The following is a 19,599-nucleotide window of genomic DNA, read 5'->3' as shown; positions in this document are numbered from 1 at the left end:
CACCCCACATACACACACCATATACACACACACACCCCACACCACACACCATACACACACACACCCCCCAAATACACCACACCACACATCCCACATGCACATACAAACCACCATATGCACACACACACCCCCCACACAGCACACACACCCCACATACACACACCATATACACACACACACCCCACATACACACACCATACACACACACACACACACGTACATACATCACACACACAAAAGACGTAACACATACATTCACCACACACACCACACAGCCAAGGGCCTGCTCTGGGGGAGGGTGCCTGGTCATTTAGTTTTGCCTGACAGAGGACGAGCCTCACAGCCATGTGACGAGGGGGCCATGGGGAGGGCAGTTTAGTCTTGAGAAGGGATCCAAGTCATAGCTGTCAGTCAAGGAAGTGGCTGAGGCGGAGGCCACAGTGGACCATGACACACAAAAGTCCCCCATCCTCCCCAGTGCCCGGGTGGGACACCATCACCCGAGGCATCAAATCGCGGGGGCTTCCCTCCTCCGACAGCACCCACCTGTGGTGGAAGCCCTCTGTATTGTTCATAAAAGCAAGTAATAATGATCAGAACACACTCGTAGTGGCCGCTGTATATCCACCATTGATTTTGTGCCAGACACCAAACTGGACAAATGGCCCCGGCGGGTGAGTCAGAAGACTCTGGAACTCAGCTCGGTTGGAGGCCCAGCTCCACGGTTTCCTGACCCTGAGAGCGTGGCCGGTGACTTACCCTTCCTGAGGCTCATGTCCTCACCTGTGGGGCTGAGATAAGAGTTCCGGCCTTGACGTTGTTGTGAGGAGCCTCGGGTAGGTGAAAAGGCTTAGAATTAGCCAGTCCGCTTTATCCCGTTTAATCCTCACACTGGGGGGGGCTTAACAAGCGGGACCCCACTTTACAGGTGAGCAAACTGAGGCTTGGAGGGTGTCAGGTAACCTGACATCACCAACCAGTAAGTGTGCCGAGGTGGGTGCTAATGAGTTCTGTTTCACGATCTGGGTGCTGTTTGCAGAGTTGATGGGAATTAATGGTGTTGTGCACTCAGTACGTGTGCCTTTGCTGAATCTGTTTCCTCAAATGTTTACTTTTTTGAAAGTGTATAATGCCGAATACTTAAAACAAAAAAGCCTGTCGTGACCCGCCCAGCCTGGCCCTGGGCTCCATCTACCTCCTCACAATTCTCCCCCCACCTTCCACAGGGCAGCCACCAGGCTCGGGGAGGTGACGAGTGGGCTCTGATGCACAGTAAGTGCTTGGCACACCCTAGCTCCCTACCCCGCCCCTCTCCCCACACCCCCGGCAACAGGTCCATCCCATGGGGGTAGGATTGCTAAAGTGGGTTGCAAGAGTGTGTCTCACCCTGCATGGCCCGTGGAGAGGCTTCTGTGGGGCGGTTTGGGAATGTCCTAACAACCCGTGCATTTGGGTCGTGGCATGCTCCTATGGACCAGCCACAAAGGTGCCCACCTATTTTTTTTTCCCGGGAGAGTGGAAAGAGTTTAAAACGCCTGGGCTGCCTCTTCTGTAAGGTTAGAGGTATGGCTGTGTAGGTTGTATACTGCACAAAGGTAGCTGGTCAGGGGGCAAGTGGCCAAGCCATGTGCCCATAGGACTATGACTGCCCAGAACAGGCAGTTTTGCTCGTTGATGTAAATATGTTATAGAGGTGATCAGTGACCTTGCCCCTCAGCCCCTAAGCCAAATCTCTCCTGCCAGTGCATCTCAGCTAAGCGTCAGTCCTAAGCATCAGGTCAGAATGAGCTAAAAGACTGACCTTCAACATGTGTCCAAAGTCTGGAGATGATCCCAAGGGTCAAGAAGTGGTTACAGGGACCTCAGCAAGATTAAAGAGCTTCTGCACAACAAAGGAAGCAGTCAACAAAACTAAGAGGCAACCCACGGAATGGGAGAAGATATTTGCAAATGACACTACAGATAAAGGGCTGGTATCCAAGATCTATAAAGAACTTCTCAAACTCAACACTCAAAAAACAAGTAACTCAGTCAAAAAATGGGCAGAAGACATGAACAGACACTGCTCCAAAGAAGACATACAAATGGCCAACAGACACGTGAAAAAATGGTCAACATCACTAGCCATCAGGGAAATACAAATCAAAACCACAATGAGATACCACCCTACACCAGCTAGAAGGGCAAAAATTAACAAAACAGGAAACAACAAATGTTGGCGAGGATGTGGAGAAAGGGGAACCCTCTTACACTGTTGGGGGGAATGCAAGCTGGTATAGCCACTCTGGAAAACAGTATGGAGGTTCCTCAAGATGTTAAAAATAGAGCTACCCTATGACCCAGCAATTGTACTATTAGGTATTTACCCCAAAGATACAAATGTAGTGAAAAGAAGGGCCACATGCACCCCAATGTTCATAGCAGCAATGTCCACAATAGCCAAACTGTGGAAGGAGCCGAGATGCCCTTCAGATGAGTGGATAAAGAAGATGTGGTCCATATATACAATGGAATATTACTCAGCCATCAGAAAGGATGAATACCCACCATTTGCATCGACATGGATGGAACTGGAGGGGATTATGTTAAGTGAAGTAAATCAAGCAGAGAAAGACAATTATCATATGGTTTCACTCATATGTGGAACATAAGCAATAGCGTGGAGGACCACAGGGGAAGGGAGGGAAAACTGAAGGGGGAGAAATCAGAGAGGGAGACGAAGCACAAGAGACTCTGGACCTCAAAAAACAAACTGAGGGTTTCAGGGGGGAGGGGGGTCAGGGGAGGGGGTAACAGGGTGGTGAGCATTAAGGAGGGCACGTGTTGTGATGAGCACTGGGTGTTATATGCAATTAATGAATCATTGAACACTACATGAGAAACTAATGATGTACTATATGCTTGCTAACTAAAAATAATAAAAAAAAAAGTGGTTACAGACTTTTGGGTGAAGCTTGGTGCCTCAGGACAACTTTGCATTCTGATTCTGGCCCCAAGTGGGCTCCATGACCTTGAGCAAGTTGTTAAGGACAACCAAGGTTTTTATTTCCTTCATTACAAAATTGACCCAGCGAAGCCAGCTGGTAGGTGAGAGGGGGTCCTGGGAGGGAAGACTGCTGAAAATAGTCTGGGGATCTTTCGTAAATTGAAAACTCCTGCTCATTTAGGGCTCTAAATGACAGTCTGCGGATTTCTTGGCAGGGAACAAAAGTGTAACAATTGGATGATTTCCTGCAGCCTCTCGGCTAAGGCTAAGGCTAAGGCTTCGGTTCTGGCCCCTCTTGCCTGGGCCGCCACAGGCTTGGGGTGGAGGGTTCACCATGGGGCGGGCGCTCCTGGAGCCAACAGCCTGTCACAGATCTAGTTTGTGTGTGTTTTAAGTCTTGATTGTCAAGAACCGGGCTGACCCCAAGGGCTGGAAGCCTGCTGGGGAGGGAGCTTCAAAGCACAAGGCCATGTGGAGACAGCTGTGCGAAGGCATTGTACCTATACAACGCTGGAGGAAGCGCAGTCCATTTGTTTTAAGCCTAGAAAGAAGGAAAGCTGAGGGATTACAATGTGATGCAGTAATCAGGGCCCAGAAGTCGCTGGCCTTTACTTGGATATTTCCCCTGAAGCAGGAATGAAGAGGAACTAAGTGTTCTACTTAACCATAATGATGGGGCCAGAGCCCAAGGGACCCAGGAAGGGGAGAGGGGTGGGAACAGCCAGTTGACTATGTCCGTTGTTCCGGACCCTCGTTGTGGATCAGGATGATCCTTCGCGGGCCAGAACTAAAAACGACTGGATGGTGCAATAATGCTGAGTTTGGCCAACTATGGCCCACCACCTGTTTTTATAAATAAAGTTTTATTGGAACACTGCCATGCTGAATTGTGTATATATTTGTTTGTGGCTGCTTTTGCAAAAAGTTGAGAAGCTGTGACAGAAACTCTATGGCTCATAGAGCTTAAAATATTTATCATCTGGCTCTGTACAGAGAAAGTTTCTTGACTCTTGGAATGATGGAAGAGTCTTGGAGGGTCCAAAAACTTGGGTTGATTTCTGGGGCACCTATTTCCTACCTGGCGACCTTGGGCAAAGCTTTAGCCTCTCCAAGCCTGAGTTTCTTCATCTTTCTTAAGTTGGATGGCAATGGTCTGCCCAGAACTGTCTACCCAGTTGTCATGAGTATCAAATAGATAATATATTTATTGTATTTCTTTGTATTATTTTAGTGGTTATTTTAGACGTTTCAGCATGCAAATATAACTGGTAATAGTCTTCCTTGAGTTTATATTGTACCACTTCACAGCGTACAAATTGAACTCTTCTTCCTTGTCCTTTGAGCTACTAGCGAATACTTTTTCTCTATATGCTATAAATCCCACATAAATTGCTTATTATTTTTGTTTTAAACAGCCAATAGTCTTTAAAGAAATTTTTTTCGGGCGCCTGGGTGGCTCAGTTGGTTAAGCATCTGCCTTCAGCTCAGGTCATGATCCCAGGGTTCGGGGATCAAGTCCCAAGTCGGACTCCCTGCGGAGCAGGGAGTCTGCTTCTCCCTCTGCCCCTCCCCCACTGGTTTTCCCTGTACTTTCTCTACAGACTTCTTGGTTGACATGCTTTTCTTTCAACATTTTAGATGCCATTCCATTGGCCTCTGGCTGCCTGTTTCTGATGAAAATGTTTTTGTTGTTCTGTTGAAGATGCCCTTTTTCCTTTGTCTACTTTTAAGATTGTCTCTTTAACTCCGTGTTTCAGCCGTTTGAGTTGGACGTGCCTCAATGTGATTTTCTTTATATATATATACCCTGCTTGGGGTTCATGAGACTCACAGGTCTGCGCTGGGATGACCTGGGCTTTGACTCTTCCTGCCCCTCCCCTCCTCTCACCACACGTGCCTCTTCTTGTCCCCCCCCCCCCCCCCCCCGCGCTTCCTCCCAGGTTCCCACTGTCTGGACAGAGAAGAAACACCCACAGACACAAAAGCAACCGGGCCTCCGGGATCCAGGACAGCCCTGAGAGAGAGATGAGACCCACAGAATGTTTTTCTCTAAAAACTGCCCCGAAGTAAGGCCATTCAGGGTGTATGGGCATCCACAAATATGGAGCCGCCATGCTCCGCCTGAGGGCCGACTTCTTGGGTTGGGATGACTGCAAAATGCAGTAGGGCCACCCCCCACCTCTGCTTTCCTTCATTTTCCTCTCAATTTGGAATCCAGATGTGAGCCTGTTTTTCAATATAGGCTTAGTGTGAGGTCTGTACATACACATTCAAAGGGGGGGAGGGCACATTTCCAGCCAGTGACCCAGAGTTCCCCAGGAGATGAAAGCATTTCACCATGGCCTCATCCGGGCCCTTCAGCTTCCCCATCTTAAAATTCCATTTGTGAGAGGGGCACCTGGCTGGCTTAGTCGGTGGAGCCTGTGACTCTTTTTTTTTTAATTAATTAATTTTTTAATTTTTATTTGAGAGAGAGACACAGAGATAGCGACAGAGCTGGAGTGAGGAGGAGAGGGAGAAGCAGACTCCCCACTGAGTAGGGAACCAGACACGGGGCTTGATCCCAGGACCCGGAATCATGACCTGAGCCGAAGGCAGACGCTTAACTGACTGAGCCACCCAGGGGCCAGAGAGTGTGACTCTTGATCTCAGAGTTGTAAGTTCAAGCCCCACACTGGGTGTAGAAATTACTTTAAAATAAAATTAAAAAACAAAAATCCATTTGTGAGAATAACCACCTGGGATGAAGGTTTAACTGGGAGTGTTTCTCCCTGAATTTAGAAGAAATCCGGAACCCCTGACCTGCCCTAGGGGGCTGCCCCCTGTTCCCAGCTCCCAGCTCCTCCCATCCTACACGGAGCCTGAGCGGCCATACCCTCTTTCAGTTCCTGGCCCCGGGGAGCACTTCCCTGCCCTCACACCACACTCCTCACAGTTACTCTCTGACTACCCCACCCCTCAGCCAAGCCTTGTCCCTCCTGCCCTACTGCGCTCCCCATCCACGTGTGTGATTGTTCCCTGTGCATCTGTCTCCCGTTAGCCTGGATGCTGCACAGGGCAGCCGGCCCATGTCCTTTATTTCCTGTGGCCTCCCCAGCTCGGGGCACAGGGCCCAGTGCTGAGTAGGTGCTCAGTAACTGTTGAATGAATGAACGACATGCTATAATGTGTTTTCCATTTGTTGAATGAATGAATGACATGCTATAATGCATTTTCCGGATCTGCCTCACTGGGGGATTCTGAATATTCAGGAGGGGGCTGGTTGAAGGAGAGCCAAGGGCCGCCCCGTGCCACTTTGGGGCTGGGAAAGTTCCACAACAAAGGGCCGCACCCTGAGTGGTTTAAACAACAGAAATCTGTTCTCCCACCATTCTGGAGACCAGAAGTCCAAAAGCAAGGATGTGGGCAGGGCCCTGCTCCCTCCGAAGGCTCTAGGTGGGGAGTCCTTCCTCGCCTCTTCCAGCTTCGGGGGGCTCCAGCGTCCTTCGCTATGCTTGGCTTTGCGGCTGCATCGCCCAAAACTGTGCCTGTTGTCACAGGGCGTTCTCCTCCTGTGTCTCTGTGTCTGTTTGAATCAAGACCCGGGGCGTACTGGACCTAGGACCTGCCCTCGTCCCACGCGACCTCCTTAACTAGTTACATCTACAAACACCCGTTTCCAAACACGGTCGCGTTGTGAAGCTCCAGGGAGGGCGTGACTTTGGGGGGGACCCTGTTCAACCCAGCACGGGCCTCCCGCTGTTCTCTGCCGGCTGCTTTCTCTAACCTCCTGCCTGTGTGCTGCTTCCCAGTCCCCGCACCTCTCCTTGAGGAGGGACCTGGTGGACCAGCCTTGCCGAGAGGACAGCGGCAACGGGACTTTACGACCCATTTAGAAAAAGGCAGCACCGATTTCTGGGTACACGGTAAAATGACCCTGCTGCCCCCCCCCGCACCCCTGCGCCCTCCTTCCCCTCCCCTTCCCTGCCCTCTGACCTCATGGCCCCCAGAGTCCCTGGTTAAGGCCAGAATGTCACGTCCCCCAACGAAGGAGAGGTGGAGCTGTCCGCCTCGCCCCAGTGCCCTCACCGTGACGTAGCATGTGACCTCAGCCTTGAACGTGGGCATCACCAACCCACCGAGGCGCCTGTGGCAGAGACACCAAGTTACTCAAGTGGGTGCGATTGAGACAGGCTGGGGCTCGGTGCTCACTCTGCGGCAGGTGCCACGGAGGCCTGGGGTGCAGTGTGCACCTCTCGTGAGGGAGTCTGTCTCTTCAGAGAGGGGCCGAGGGATCACCCCCGATTACAGCCGGGCATTAGCGTAAGACTGTTGAAGACTGATCTTGCCCACCAGGTAGTGAACACTGGGGCTGTCTGCTGCACGCCCATCAATTTCTAGAAGCTCCAGCTGTGTTCATTTGGATCCTCGGAGGAGCCAATACCAAGATGGGACGTGCAAGGGATTTCTTGGGGGAAAACATCTGGGTGAGAGAACAGGGAGGGAGATGGAGGAGGGCGAGAGAACCCCGGGACTGACCCCTATGAGGGAGAGAAGGAAGGGAGGCTTGAGACTGCTGCCCAAAGGAGTCCTCAGGTCAGAGACACCTGTGGGTGGGGGGAAGATCGCAGGAACGGGCCTGGGGGCCGCCTGGGGGGGGTGGCCTCAGTGCACCTGTGTCCGGAGTGCGGCCACTGGGGTATCAGGCGATCGTGCCCCCCACACTAGGAGTGGGGAGGGCCCGCCGGAGGTTCAAGAGGCCCAGTCCTCTCCCAGCCCTGCCGTCAGCTTGGCCTCGATCCTGGGGCCTAGTGGGAGGGCCGGGGTTCTCGCTTAGACCAGGAGGGCGAGAGAGGGAGGCAGCCGTCCCCACCCCGGCCCACAGCAGTGGAGTTTCAGTGGGTGCTTTCACGTCAATGAGGGTTGGCCGTCCTCAGAGGAAATCAAACCATGAAATCTTTTTCAACACAAAAGGCCCATTTATTTTGACAAGAAAAAAAATAGTGGCTCCAACCAGCCCTCAGATGTGGTGAGTGCCCTGCGGACGCCCGCTATGCCTCATGGTCCATCCACAGCTCTCAGAGGGCATGGAACAAATCCTTTTCATGTTTTGGGGTGTTTTTTTTAAACAGACTTTGAGAATTGTGAGCATTTTATACTTCCCAGTATTTCCCCTTTTGAGCTCGCCATAGATTGGTTGTGCCAAACGGACCGAGCATGACGCATAGCCTTGGCCTTAGGGCTGCATGTTTGGCTGAGGCTAAAAGGAGGGGACAGAGTGGGCATGAAGACATCAGCCGGCGTGAAATGAGGCAGGTGAAAATAAACAGGGCATTCTTCCCTCCTGTTTCCAGGGCTCACATTCTCCAAGCGGCAGTCACCTCTCCCAGATGGCAGGTCGGGGGGCTGCTTTGCACCCAGACCCTCAGTCCAGCTCCTCGGGCAGCTTCTAGGCTCCTCCCCGGGCTGCCCTCCAGCTGAGAGGTGCCTCTTGCAAAGCTCACACCCAACCACACTGCCGATTAATGAAAACGTCACGGGTACTTTTTCCTTTTCGATGTTGCTTTACAAAGGTAGCACGAACCTCCCCACGTTCTCTGCCCTTCTGGAATTACCCACTTCTTATTACCCACATAAAACAGATGCAGGCCCAGGCCACGAGCCTGGGAAAAGTCGTGCCACTCGCCACAGAAACTGGTCCTGTCAATGACCTCCACGTGGCACGGCGCGTGGACGCGTTCCCACCTTCCTCTCTCAATTTCCCAGATGCTCTTTCTTCTCTTCTCTTCCTGCCTCCCTGGCCACTCACCTCAGCCTCATTTTCTGGCTCTCTCTTCTCTCGGAATGGTCCAGGACTGGGCCCTGGGCCCTCTGCCTACCAGCTGCGTGCCCCTGTGAGCGCCTGTTTCTCCATCTGTGAAGTGGAAATAACAAAGGGATTTACCTCTGAGCTGTTGTGAAAATTAAAGGAGGTAATTTATGTGAGCTCTTAGCGCCCCACAAATGCCAGCTATGATTGGCATCATCATTTTCCAGGACGATACTGCTTCATTCAGTAATAATTCATTGAGCAGCGTGCAAGATCCCAAGTGGAGCAGGCAGACCCCGTCCCCGCCCACAGGGAGCTTGCAGGCCCGCCTCCCCCCGGGGCACACAGCGGTGCTGGGAACAGAAGATGTGGTTCCCCTGCGGACTTGGGAGGCAGGGATCCGCTGATACGCGCACCCTGGAAGCCGCTGCAGGGGTTTCGGTAGCCGAGCGGGCACTCAGGCGACCGTGTCATGACAGGTGGGGTGGCACACGGCTGGGCTGCCTGGTGCCCATCCCAGATCCACTGCCTCCCCGAGGCGGGACTTAGTTCCTCTGTGCCTCAGTTTCCTCTTCAATACAAAGGAGTGGATCCCAGGACCTCTCTGATGAGCCCTTAAGGGGATTCAACACTGTCACGCCCCTGGATGTAGAGAGCGGAGGTGAGTAGGTGCAGACCTCCTTGGGGTGAGTGAAGAGACCCAGGCACTCAGTCATTTCCGCAGCAAGGTGGAGTTTTCGGGAACACGCCTGCCTCGTGGCTTTATCCCACAGACGCACCAGTGCAAGTGTGACATGGCGTGTGAGTGAGCCGTTGCTGCTGTGCGGGGACTGGGAGGAGCGTGGAGAGAGCCTGCAGGTCTGGGAATCGGGGACAGGTTAAAAAGTCCGTGACAACCAGAGAGAGAAGCGTCAGGCCTCACAAAGAACGAGGCAGCTGCGTGTGAAGTGACGTGAAAAGGTTTTCAAGGGCCCTGTCGCGTGCACAAGGCAAGGGGCGGTGCCGTGGTACTTTCCGCGTCACAGAGAAGGAAGGCAGGACGACGGGGACGTCGGTCATAGATGGTGGCTGTCTCTGGAGGGGGCACGGGCGGGCCGGGGAGGACACAGACTTTTCACCCGGTGCTCATGGACACCTTTTGCATTTGAAGCTACAGGCGTGTTTTACTTGTTAAAAAGTCAGAAAGAGGAAGCAGACCCTGCAGCTGATTCGTAAAGGAGCACCCAGTTCACGGTGTCCTGTGAAGCATCTTTGGTGGCGCTCAGAGCAGATGGTGCTGGGCGGGGTTGGGCCGGGGCCAGGGGGGCCCCCCCGCCCCTGTGGGTGTGTGGGAGCCACGTGGGGCCCTGTGGCCAGGCACATGCCTGCAGCTGGGCCTTCCCCGTGTGGTGCAAGGCCCGGGGCGTGGGCCTGAGACCAGTGGAGAGAGGGCTCCAGCGGCCGCACACGGCAAGGTCACGGTCCGAACATCTGGGTCTGGCCTGGGCAGCCTTCCAGGGCAGACGATCATGACACAAAGCCCCAGGAAAAGGCCTTCATCACGTCTGTTTCTCTCCATCCTCTGGGCAATCGCACAGTGAAACCCGAGGCCAGAGCGGCCCGAGTTCCGGGAAACAGATTTGGAGGGGCCAAGGTTTCCTGGCCTGCTCTGGGCATCCGGGGGATGGAAAGAGCCCAGAGGAACCTGGGTTCTTAATTCTTCATCCATCTGTTCGGCCGAAATATAAAGATCCTTTTCAGAGCTTTCCCTGAAGTGGCCCTCCAGCTTTGGGACACACACAGCATTGTGTGCGGGGACATTCCCTGCAGCCAAGCAAAAGCGACAGAAAAGGCCCTTTCAGTTAACGGCAAAATAAGCAGGGCTCTGTCTAAAGACGGGGGCCTTGGTAATTCGCGGGCTGCCTGGGCACCGCTGATTCCTGCAGTCTCTTGGATTAGGGGTTTTCAAATGCCCTGTAGTCAACAATTCACCTATATAAAAAATACACGTGTATGCATGCAAACGTATTCTTTTTTTTTTTTTAAAGATTTTATTTATTTATTTGACAGAGAGAGACACAGCGAGAGAGGGAACACAAGCAGAGGGAGTAGGAGAGGGAGAAGCAGGCTTCCCGCTGAGCAGGGAGCCCGATGTGGGGCTCGATCCCGGGACCCTGGGATCATGACCTGAGCCGAAGGCAGACGCTTAATGACTGAGCCACCCAGGCGCCCCATTTTTTTTAAAGATTTTATTTATTTGCATGCAAACATATTCTTAAGTCAAATATCCTTTATACATTAAAATACACACCCACGTATTTATGTATAGTCATACTCTTGACTAGCAAGATAGAGGATATGTGATGTAGATCAAATATTTGTGTAAGGGAATCATCAAGCTCCATAGAAGGTTTGCAGGGACACACAAAGTTACCAGGTTAATAATACAGCCTCCTCTTTGTCTCTCCAAATCTGGGTCACAGGTAAGTCCAATGAATTTTGTCCACCTATAGATGATAATGCCTGTACTCCCTTTTCTGATATATCTACCAAGCATTTTGGGGGGCCCCACCATGTGCCCAGCATCGTTCTAGGTTCCTGGGGCATAGCGATGAGTAGAATGACCAATGATCCATAGCCTGGTGAGGTTTGCCTCCTAGTGAGGAGACAGACGTTCACTGCTGTGTCAGGTGTGAATGGGGTTGGAGAAAGGGAGTTGAGAAGGACTTCCCGGAGAAGAGACTGCTGAGGGCAGACCTGAGGGTTATAAGCCAGGGAGTCACACGGATAAGGGACATCGGGGGAGGGGAGCAGGGTGGAGGCAGGAGAAATGGCAACTGTCTTGCCCACTCTATTTATGTTGCACTCACTTGGCAGAAGCCCGTCCTGGTTAGATCCAGCTCTCCACCTACCTCACACCCACATCTGTGCAATGAACCTTGGCTAGAGAAAAACACGCCACTGTGCTGGCTGGCCTCATTGAAATCCATGCCCCAGATCTCAGCGTTGGGGTTGGGAGCCAAGGGGAAGTTTCCATGCTTCTCCAGGCCATTCACTCTCCCACTCCCCTAGATGGCAGGTTCCCAACAGCAATTTCCCTGGCCTCCCTCTCAGCTAACTCTCCTTACTTCCTCTTTCACTGAGGAAATTAAAGTAATCAGAAGACCTACGTACCACTCTAAGATTCCGATGCCTTAGATACCTACCTACCTGAATCTTGCCCACATCCTTTCTATTACCATTGATGAAATAGGCAGTGGAGCCCAGCCCTCTCTGCTACTCGGGCATGTCCCTCCAAACATTCCCTTCTCTCTCTCTCCTCCAAGAGCAATTCTCCTCCCCCAACTCCCACCTACCTCAGTGGGCCATTCCCATTGGCATAGAAACATGTACCATTTCCCATATTGAAAAAAAAAAATCGAAAAAAGCCTCTCTTGATGGCATTTCCCCCTCTGTTCCACTTTACCCAACAAAACTCCTGAGGAGAGCTATTTAGATGTCCGTCTCCAACATGGGCTCCTTCCATTTGCTCTTCTTCGAGTCTGTGCTCAGTGAGACTGTCCCTGACCGGTGCGTTCAAAACGGCGTCCCCTCCTCATCCTCTTCCTGGTTTCATCTTCCGCCGCCTCTCTCCTCACTTTCTCGTGTCCTCCATGAGTCATGTATCTGCTTTGTTTATTGTCTATCCTGCCCCACTGGGATGTCAGTCCAGACAGGACAGGCATGTCTATTTTGTTCACTGCCGTATCCTCAGCACCTGGGAAAGGGCCCAGGGCATCCTAGGTGCTCAGTAACGTTTGTTCAGTGAGTGAATGAAAGCAAGGTGAGGGCATGAGCCAGGGATGGTGAGGAAGCCAGTGTGGCTGGAATGGAGGAAGAAGGGGAGATAGAGGGAAATTAGGAGGTAGGCACAGGTGGCAAGAGGCCCGATCACATGGGGTCAAGGGGAGGATCTTGTTCTCAGCGTGGTTCGGGATGCTGCTGGCGGGTTTGGAGCTGAAGAGGTGTAGGACCTGATGGATGTTACTGAGATTCTAGGCAGGTCAGGTTGAAAATACCACATTTCACAAGTGTGTTCATGGGTGGGCACTTTTAAGAGGGAGAGAGGGGTGGGGGGAGGGGCAGAGGGAGAGAGAGAATCTTAAGTAGGTCCCTCGTCCAGCACGCAGCCTGACACAGGGCTTTATCTCATGACCCTGCAATCATGACCTGAGCCGAAATCAAGAGTGGGACGCTTCACTGACTGAGCCACCCAGGCACCCTGAAGGCGGGTATTTTTTACATCCGTATGCTCGTGAAAATAAGCTTCAAGACTAAAGGAAAACTGCGTGTTGATAATAGCTTTGGTCCTCCAGGCAGGGCCATGGGGAATGATCACTGCCTTGGAACAACTTTCCTGGTAAAACAGAATGTGGGACATTTCTCACCCAACAAAACAAAACATTATTGGTAAACGCGAAAACAAAACTATCCATGCGCTGCCTACTGATGGATAAAAATATTGAGCTTTTCAGTATTTTTGCTTTTTAAACAACTGATGCGCAAGGATTAACACATATTGTGAGATTCTAATCAACAGATGTTTCCAAGCACACAGAACAGACAAAACTGGCCTACAGTAAATAATCACGGCTGGGATTCTAAATGTTGGGCACAGAATGGGAAAATATGTCTGTCTTTTAAATATTAAACAGCAGTGGTTAAATGTCCAGTGGGCTGCTGGCCATGTCTGAGTACCCCTTCCTAGTAGTATATTATGTGGTTTGAAGCTCACGGGATGCCATCTTTACAAGCTGCTTTGTAAAGGTATAAGGTACTCCACGGACCGAGAGGGGACAGGCCAGTCTGGTGAGAAAATATGCACATGGTGGGTTCAGGTGTCTGTGTTTAGTTGGTGGAGAGGGTGCGGTAGCTTCTAGAACTGCAGTGGGGATGGGGAGTAAAACTCATGGCTTCTGAGCCCTCCAGGCAAGGCAAAATGAGGGTTGGAGTGGGGAGCAGGGAGGGACCAAGGATTCTGGGCCCAGGCCCTGCTGCCAAGTTAGCATGAAAAGAGAAAACTGGTTTACAAGAGGCCCTGGCAGGTGTTCGTGACTCTAGTACCAGGGTTCCAGCTGTTAGAACTGAACACCCAGGAGGTTGGCTCTGGGCTTGTCGGTCTTGACAGAGGGATGGCCACGTGCTCCCAGCACTTTGTCAGCTGCATCCCCAATACTCGGGGGTCAGGGAAAATGGGCCACAGCTTGCTTGCTTGCTTTCTCTCTTTCTTTTTTTTTTTTTAAGATTTTACTCACTGAGAGAGAGAGAGAGAGCACAAGCAGGGGGAGCAGTAGGAGAGGGAGAAGCAGGCTCCCCGCCAAGCAGGGAACTCAATGTGGGGCTCAATCCCAGGACCCTGGGATCATGACCTGAGCCAAAGGCAGATGCTTAAACCGACTGAGCCACCCAGGCGCTCCCCACCGCCCCCCCAGCAACCAGTGTTTAATAAGCTCCCTAAGGAATTCTGATGCATGTTCAAGTTTGGGAACCACAGGTTTAGACCAGTTCCAGGTGATGCTGATGCAGCTGGCTCCAGGACCATACTCTGAGAATCACTGTTCTAGAAAGTTCATAAGCCTATCACTCACTTTGTGAGGAAGCCCAGTTATTAATGAATAAGTATTACTTGAATACATAAGGACTGTTTAATAATAATGATCTCTGAACAGGGGGATTGTGGGCAACTTTTCAAAAGTTTATGTATCCTTGTATTGTTCAAAGTTGCTGTCATAAACAGGTATTACTTTTGTAGATAAAATCATTAAACGGCTTTGTAAAAGTAAAAATACCTCATCCTATATAGTTCTCTACTGCAGTGCTTTTTCCACTGTTGTGCAAACAGAGCACCTGGAATCGTGTTAAAATGAAGATCCTGGTTTAGTAGGTTGGATGGGGCGGGGGGGGGGGGGGGGGGGGGGGAGTCGTGAATTTCTGTATTTTCAACAAGCTTCCTGGTAACTATACACAAAGCACTTTTATGTATATTATTTGTTCCTTACCACGGTCCGGGCAGACAGTCACTAAATCACTTTTTCAACCATCAGGAACTATGTACCAGTCATTGGGCATACAGATAACAGTCTAAGGAGGCGGAAAACCAACCGCCCACCAAACACACTGCATGTAAACAGATAAAGAATTATAAATAGTGATCAAGACCGATCAGAAAATAAAGAGGGTGCCTAAAAGGAAGGCCTCTAGGAGGAGGTGATTTCAGCAGACATGGGAAGGATGAGCCACGTTAAGTTCAAGGTCAGGCTCTGGGCAGACACCAGGAAGCTCCTGTGGCTGGAGCACAGTGGTGGGAGGCTCCCAAATCAGGTTGGGGAAGGCCCTGGTAGGGAGCTGATTTCAAGCTAAGCCCGGGAAAGCATTGAGGGTTTAAGCAGGAAGTGACTGGTCTGGTATTTGCCTTAGGATCACTCTGGCTGCCTGTGTGCGCAAAGACACCTCTCCAGGGTCACCTCGGAGTTGGTGCCGAGAGCGCCGGGCCATGCGGGGGCGCCCTGGAGTCAGGCCCGGCGCCCCCCGCGGTCGCGCGGACCGGGGGGGGGGGGGGGTCGGGTTCAGGAATCCCCATATGAATGAGGAGTCACCAGGGTGCGTGTTTTTATTGCTGCGCTGAGCGCCTTAAAGGCGCGCGCTCCGGGGAACAATGTGACTTTTTTTTCTCTTTCCCCTTTCAGAGGCCCTGGGCTCCCACGTTGGCATCTCGGACTCTACCCCTTCTATGCCTTAGTCTGCCCACCTGTTAAACAGAACTTCGGGCCAGCCCCGGGTGAGATCCCGGGCCTCCGATCGCGCACCTCGGGCAAGCCGGGAGGCTGGCACGGCCCGGGCGGAGGCGGCCTCGGAGGCGCACGGGGTTGCCTGCCCCCCCCCCGGGAAACTGAGGCACGGTGGGGCGAGGAGCGCGGGCCCTCGAGACTCCCGCAAACTCCCAAGCGGCACGTCGCGGGCCCCCGCAGGCCGCCCGGGCCACCCGCCAGCGGTCTCCGCGCGGAGGCACCCCCCTCCCCTCTCGCCCAGCGCGGCCAGAGGCGGGGCGGGACCGGAGCCCGGGAGCGGGGCCCGGATCGCCGGGGACCGAGGTGGCCGGGGCAGCCCCCGCGCGATGCCCACTCGCCGGCTCTGACGCGGTCCCCGCGTCCCCCAGCCCGGCCGGGGTGCGGGCGTTGGGGCCACGCGGCGAGGCGCAGGCCCGCCCCGGGGCGCCCGCCCGCCGCCGACCCCGCCCCTCGGCCGCCTCCCCGCCTCCGCCTCCTCGCGGCCCGGGACGTGCCCGGCCGGCCACCGAGCGGCGGGGACTGCGTCCGGCGCGCTCACTTCCGCGTCCCGCCGCCCTCCGGCCCGCGCGCGCCCGGCCGCCGCCGCCATCGCACAATAGGCCGCCCGCCGCGGCTGCCGCGGACTTCCTGCCCGGCCCGTGCGCCCGTCTGCGCGCCCCTCTCCGCGCCCGCCCCGGAGCCGCGAGCCCCCAGCGCCCGGGACGAGCCTGCGCCTGCGGCCGCCGCGCCTCCGCTGCGGCCGGTCCGGCGGCCTCCGCCTTCTCGGTCGAGCCCGCTGCCCCCCGGCCCCGTCCCGCGGCTGCTCTCGGCGTCGGTTTCCGAGTTTGATCGCTCACGGAGGAGATTGGTTTTTTTTTCTATTTCTTTTTCCTTTTAGGATTTGAAAAAGAGAAAAGAACGCACAGCAGGCTGGGACGGTGAAGCGCCACCAGCTGGCCCCACGTGGACACCTCTGAGGGGAAAGGGAGTTGGAAGCGAGCTTGGTCCAGCTGGCCTCCAGGCCTCAACTTCTGCCGGACCTGGGTCATGACTGTCACGCCGGGCCGGTGGAAGGCTTTACCTGTCCCCGGCTGGACTTGACCCCTGCCCGTCAGCGGCCGAGCTCCCCCCACCCGCACACACTCCCTCGACACCTCGCTAGGCTCTGACAGCCGTCTGCGACATGGATAAGTACGGCGACCTGGGCCTGGAGGCCAGTAAATTCATTGAGGACCTGAACATGTACGAGGCCTCCAAGGATGGACTCTTCCGAGTGGACAAGGGGGCAGGCAACAACCCCGAGTTTGAGGAAACACGCCGGGTGTTTGCCACCAAAATGGCCAAAATCCACCTCCAGCAGCAACAACAGCTCTTGCAGGACGAGACCCTGCCCAGGGGGAGCCGAGGCCCGGTCAACGGTGGGGCCCCCCCGGGCCCAGAGGCCCGCCGGGAAGCCGGTGTGAGCAGCAAGCTGACCGTGGATGGTGCAGCCAAGCCCCCTCTAGCTGCCTCGACAGTGGGTCCTGGGACAGCCACCTGCATGGCCCCCGGCCAACCCTTGTACCCACCCCAGGAGCAGAGGGCCAGGCCCTTTGCCCGCAGCGCAAGCCATGGCAGCCAGGACTGTGGCTCCAAGGAGAGCCTGGCAAGCTGGGAGATGTCTGCCTTCCGCCAGGTGGGCCCCTGCGAGGATCCTTCCTGCCTCACGCACGGAGACTATTACGACAATCTCTCCTTGGCAAGCCCAAAGTGGGCTGATGAACCAGGAGTGTCCCCCAGCGTCAGGCCGGGCGCAGGGAGTGGGTGGCCTGGCACCCCAGGGACTGACACACCACTGCCCAAACCCTCCAGGGACCATCCCCTGTACCAGCCTCAGCTCTCCCCGAGCTCCAGCAAGTCATTTGAGACCGGCCAGGATGGTGGTGGTGGTGACCGTGGTGATGAGAAGCCAGCTGGGCTTTGGACTACCGCCTCCTCCCAGCGGGTGAGCCCTGGCCTCTCTTCCCCAGGCCCGGAAAACGGGGCCCTCCTGGGGCCGCCTCAGCCCAGGCCCCCCTGTTTCTTAGTACCCTTGGCCCAGAGCTGCCCCAGCCAAGGAGCTCTTCCAAGAACAAACTCGGGGGTGGGGAGTGAGGCTTCAGGCACGATGCCCAAACCCATGGTGGACCCTCAACCCTGGTTCCAAGACGGACCCAAATCTTACCTTTCTAGTTCTGCCTCATCATCCTCACCAGCCAGCATGGACAGTTTGCAGTTGGGTGCGGCCCCTGGGCTGGGTCCTAAGCCAGTCTGCACAGACCCTGGCATTGGTCCCAAGCTCAGCCCCACCAGCCTTGTCCATCCAGTGATGTCCACTCCGCCTGAGTTATCTTGTAAAGGTCCCCCTGGCTGGTCGTCAGATGGCAGCCTGGGGCCTGGGCTCCCGGAGAGCCCCAGCCCCCCCAGGGTGAGGCTGCCCTGCCAGACCCTCATCCCAGGCCCTGAGCTGGGGCCCTCAGCCGCCGAATTGAAATTAGAAGCCCTCACCCAACGTCTGGAGCGTGAAATGGATGCGCACCCGAAGGCCGATTACTTTGGTGAGTGAGAGATTGGTGGCATTGCCCACCGTGGGTGACAAGATCCCTGCATTTGGGGGAGGTGCTCCCCATCAGGGATGCTGTAGCTCCCCTTGAGTGCCACGCCCTTTTTTTTTTTTTCTAATGTGTGGTTTCCTCTTTTGGCTGCATCTTCAGATTCAGAAACTTGAAAGCATCCCTGAGCAGAAAGCGGATCTTGCAGCTGGGGATTACCCACGTGCATGGGGGGAAGCGGGGCAGGATGGCTCATGACTGCTCTCAAAAAAGGGAAATGCTGTGACTCTGGGTTTCAGGGGTTTCGGGTGTGCCCCAGAGCCTCTCGCAGTGATTGGCTCGTGCAGGACTTGAATGGGAACAGCTTCTGGGGTCCAAGTACCCCTGTGGGTTCCATCCACTGGCGGCTGGGCCAGGCAGGTCTGGCTATCTGAGGACCAGCGGCTGGGCGGGGGCGCTCTCTCTGGCCCCGTGTGTGTGTGTGTGTGTGTGTGTGTGCGCGCGTGTGTGCACGCGTGTGCAGGTCCTGTGTGCAGTTGCAAGACTAACGTGCAAGGCTTTGCTCTCGAGCAGTAGTGGTTCTCAAAGCGTAGTCTCTGGACCAGCAGCATCCCTTCACCTGGGAACTGGCTAGAAAGCAAGCGATGTGTTGACTCTCGGGGAAATTTGAGACCTGTGGACTAGGTGTCTCCGAACTGAGCTCAACCCCCACCTCGGTTCCAGCTCGAAGCCAGGTGATACCCACAGCCCCAGTGCCTGATGGGATGGAAGAGGCTTCCTTGCTGGTGTTACTCACAGTTTCGGGGTTTTGTTTTAGTCTCTTTCTCAGACCTTGAACTCTTGGCGACTGCTGGCATCAGCTTTTTCTTTCGCTCTGCACAGGGTTTGGAGGCCGCGAGAAAGCAGATCTGTTGTTCTGTGGAGTCATGGTGTCGTGGTCTCATAGGAGAACAAACCAGAAAGCCTATTTTTAGAAGAGTCTGAGGGTTTTTGTCTTTTCTCCCCCCCCCATTTTTGAACTCTGGAGGATTGGGGTCACGATCTCCCCCTCTGAGGCCTGAGAGCCTTGGGAAGCTGAGTCCCAGGAGGGTGCCTGCTGGGCCCCCGGAGGAGGGCAGGGCCGGGGAAGGCCGTACTGTTGTCAGCTCTCCGTGAATGACTGGCTTTGGCCCAGGTGCTTGGAGGGACGGGGTCCCGGGTGCCCATGGCAGCGCGGTGGTCTGTAGCCTCCTGAAGCCTCATGGGACCAGCCCTCACAGCACAAAGGGCACTGAGAGGTTGGGGTGACTGTTGGCTTATGTTCCAGGGCACACAGCACCATCTTACTGCTGTCTCTTTCCCTTTGCAGATTCCCTGCCCCCCCCCGCCCCGGGGGGATAACACTTAGCTGGAAATACTGTAAACTGGTGCCTGATTTTTATTTTATTTTATTTTATTTTTAAGATTTTATTTTATTTATTTGACAGAGAG

General features: G+C 54.3%; 1 protein-coding gene and 1 long non-coding RNA gene across 2 annotated transcripts in view; one reads left to right on the top strand and one right to left on the bottom strand.

The window, feature by feature from the left end:
- Positions 1-7,923: 7,923 nt before the first annotated feature.
- Positions 7,924-19,140, bottom strand: LOC118554963 (uncharacterized). Its single transcript, XR_004926736.2, has 2 exons — positions 18,926-19,140; positions 7,924-8,879 (listed from the first exon to the last, which is right to left on the bottom strand). It is a non-coding gene; the product is annotated as an uncharacterized LOC118554963 (long non-coding RNA).
- Positions 16,060-19,599, top strand: part of LIMD1 (LIM domain containing 1) — a 67,819-nt gene continuing 64,279 nt past the window's right edge. The window contains exon 1 of the mRNA XM_036122821.2: positions 16,060-18,135. Coding sequence (XP_035978714.2) covers positions 16,743-18,135 — 1,393 coding nt within the window. The 5' untranslated portion in view covers positions 16,060-16,742. The remainder of the gene's footprint in view (positions 18,136-19,599) is intronic.

The sequence above is a fragment of the Halichoerus grypus genome, chromosome 1, assembly GCF_964656455.1.
Source record: "Halichoerus grypus chromosome 1, mHalGry1.hap1.1, whole genome shotgun sequence".
Lineage (NCBI taxonomy): Eukaryota > Metazoa > Chordata > Mammalia > Carnivora > Phocidae > Halichoerus > Halichoerus grypus.
Note: the sequence above shows the minus strand (reverse complement) of the source record. Positions and strands in the feature narration are given on the sequence as shown.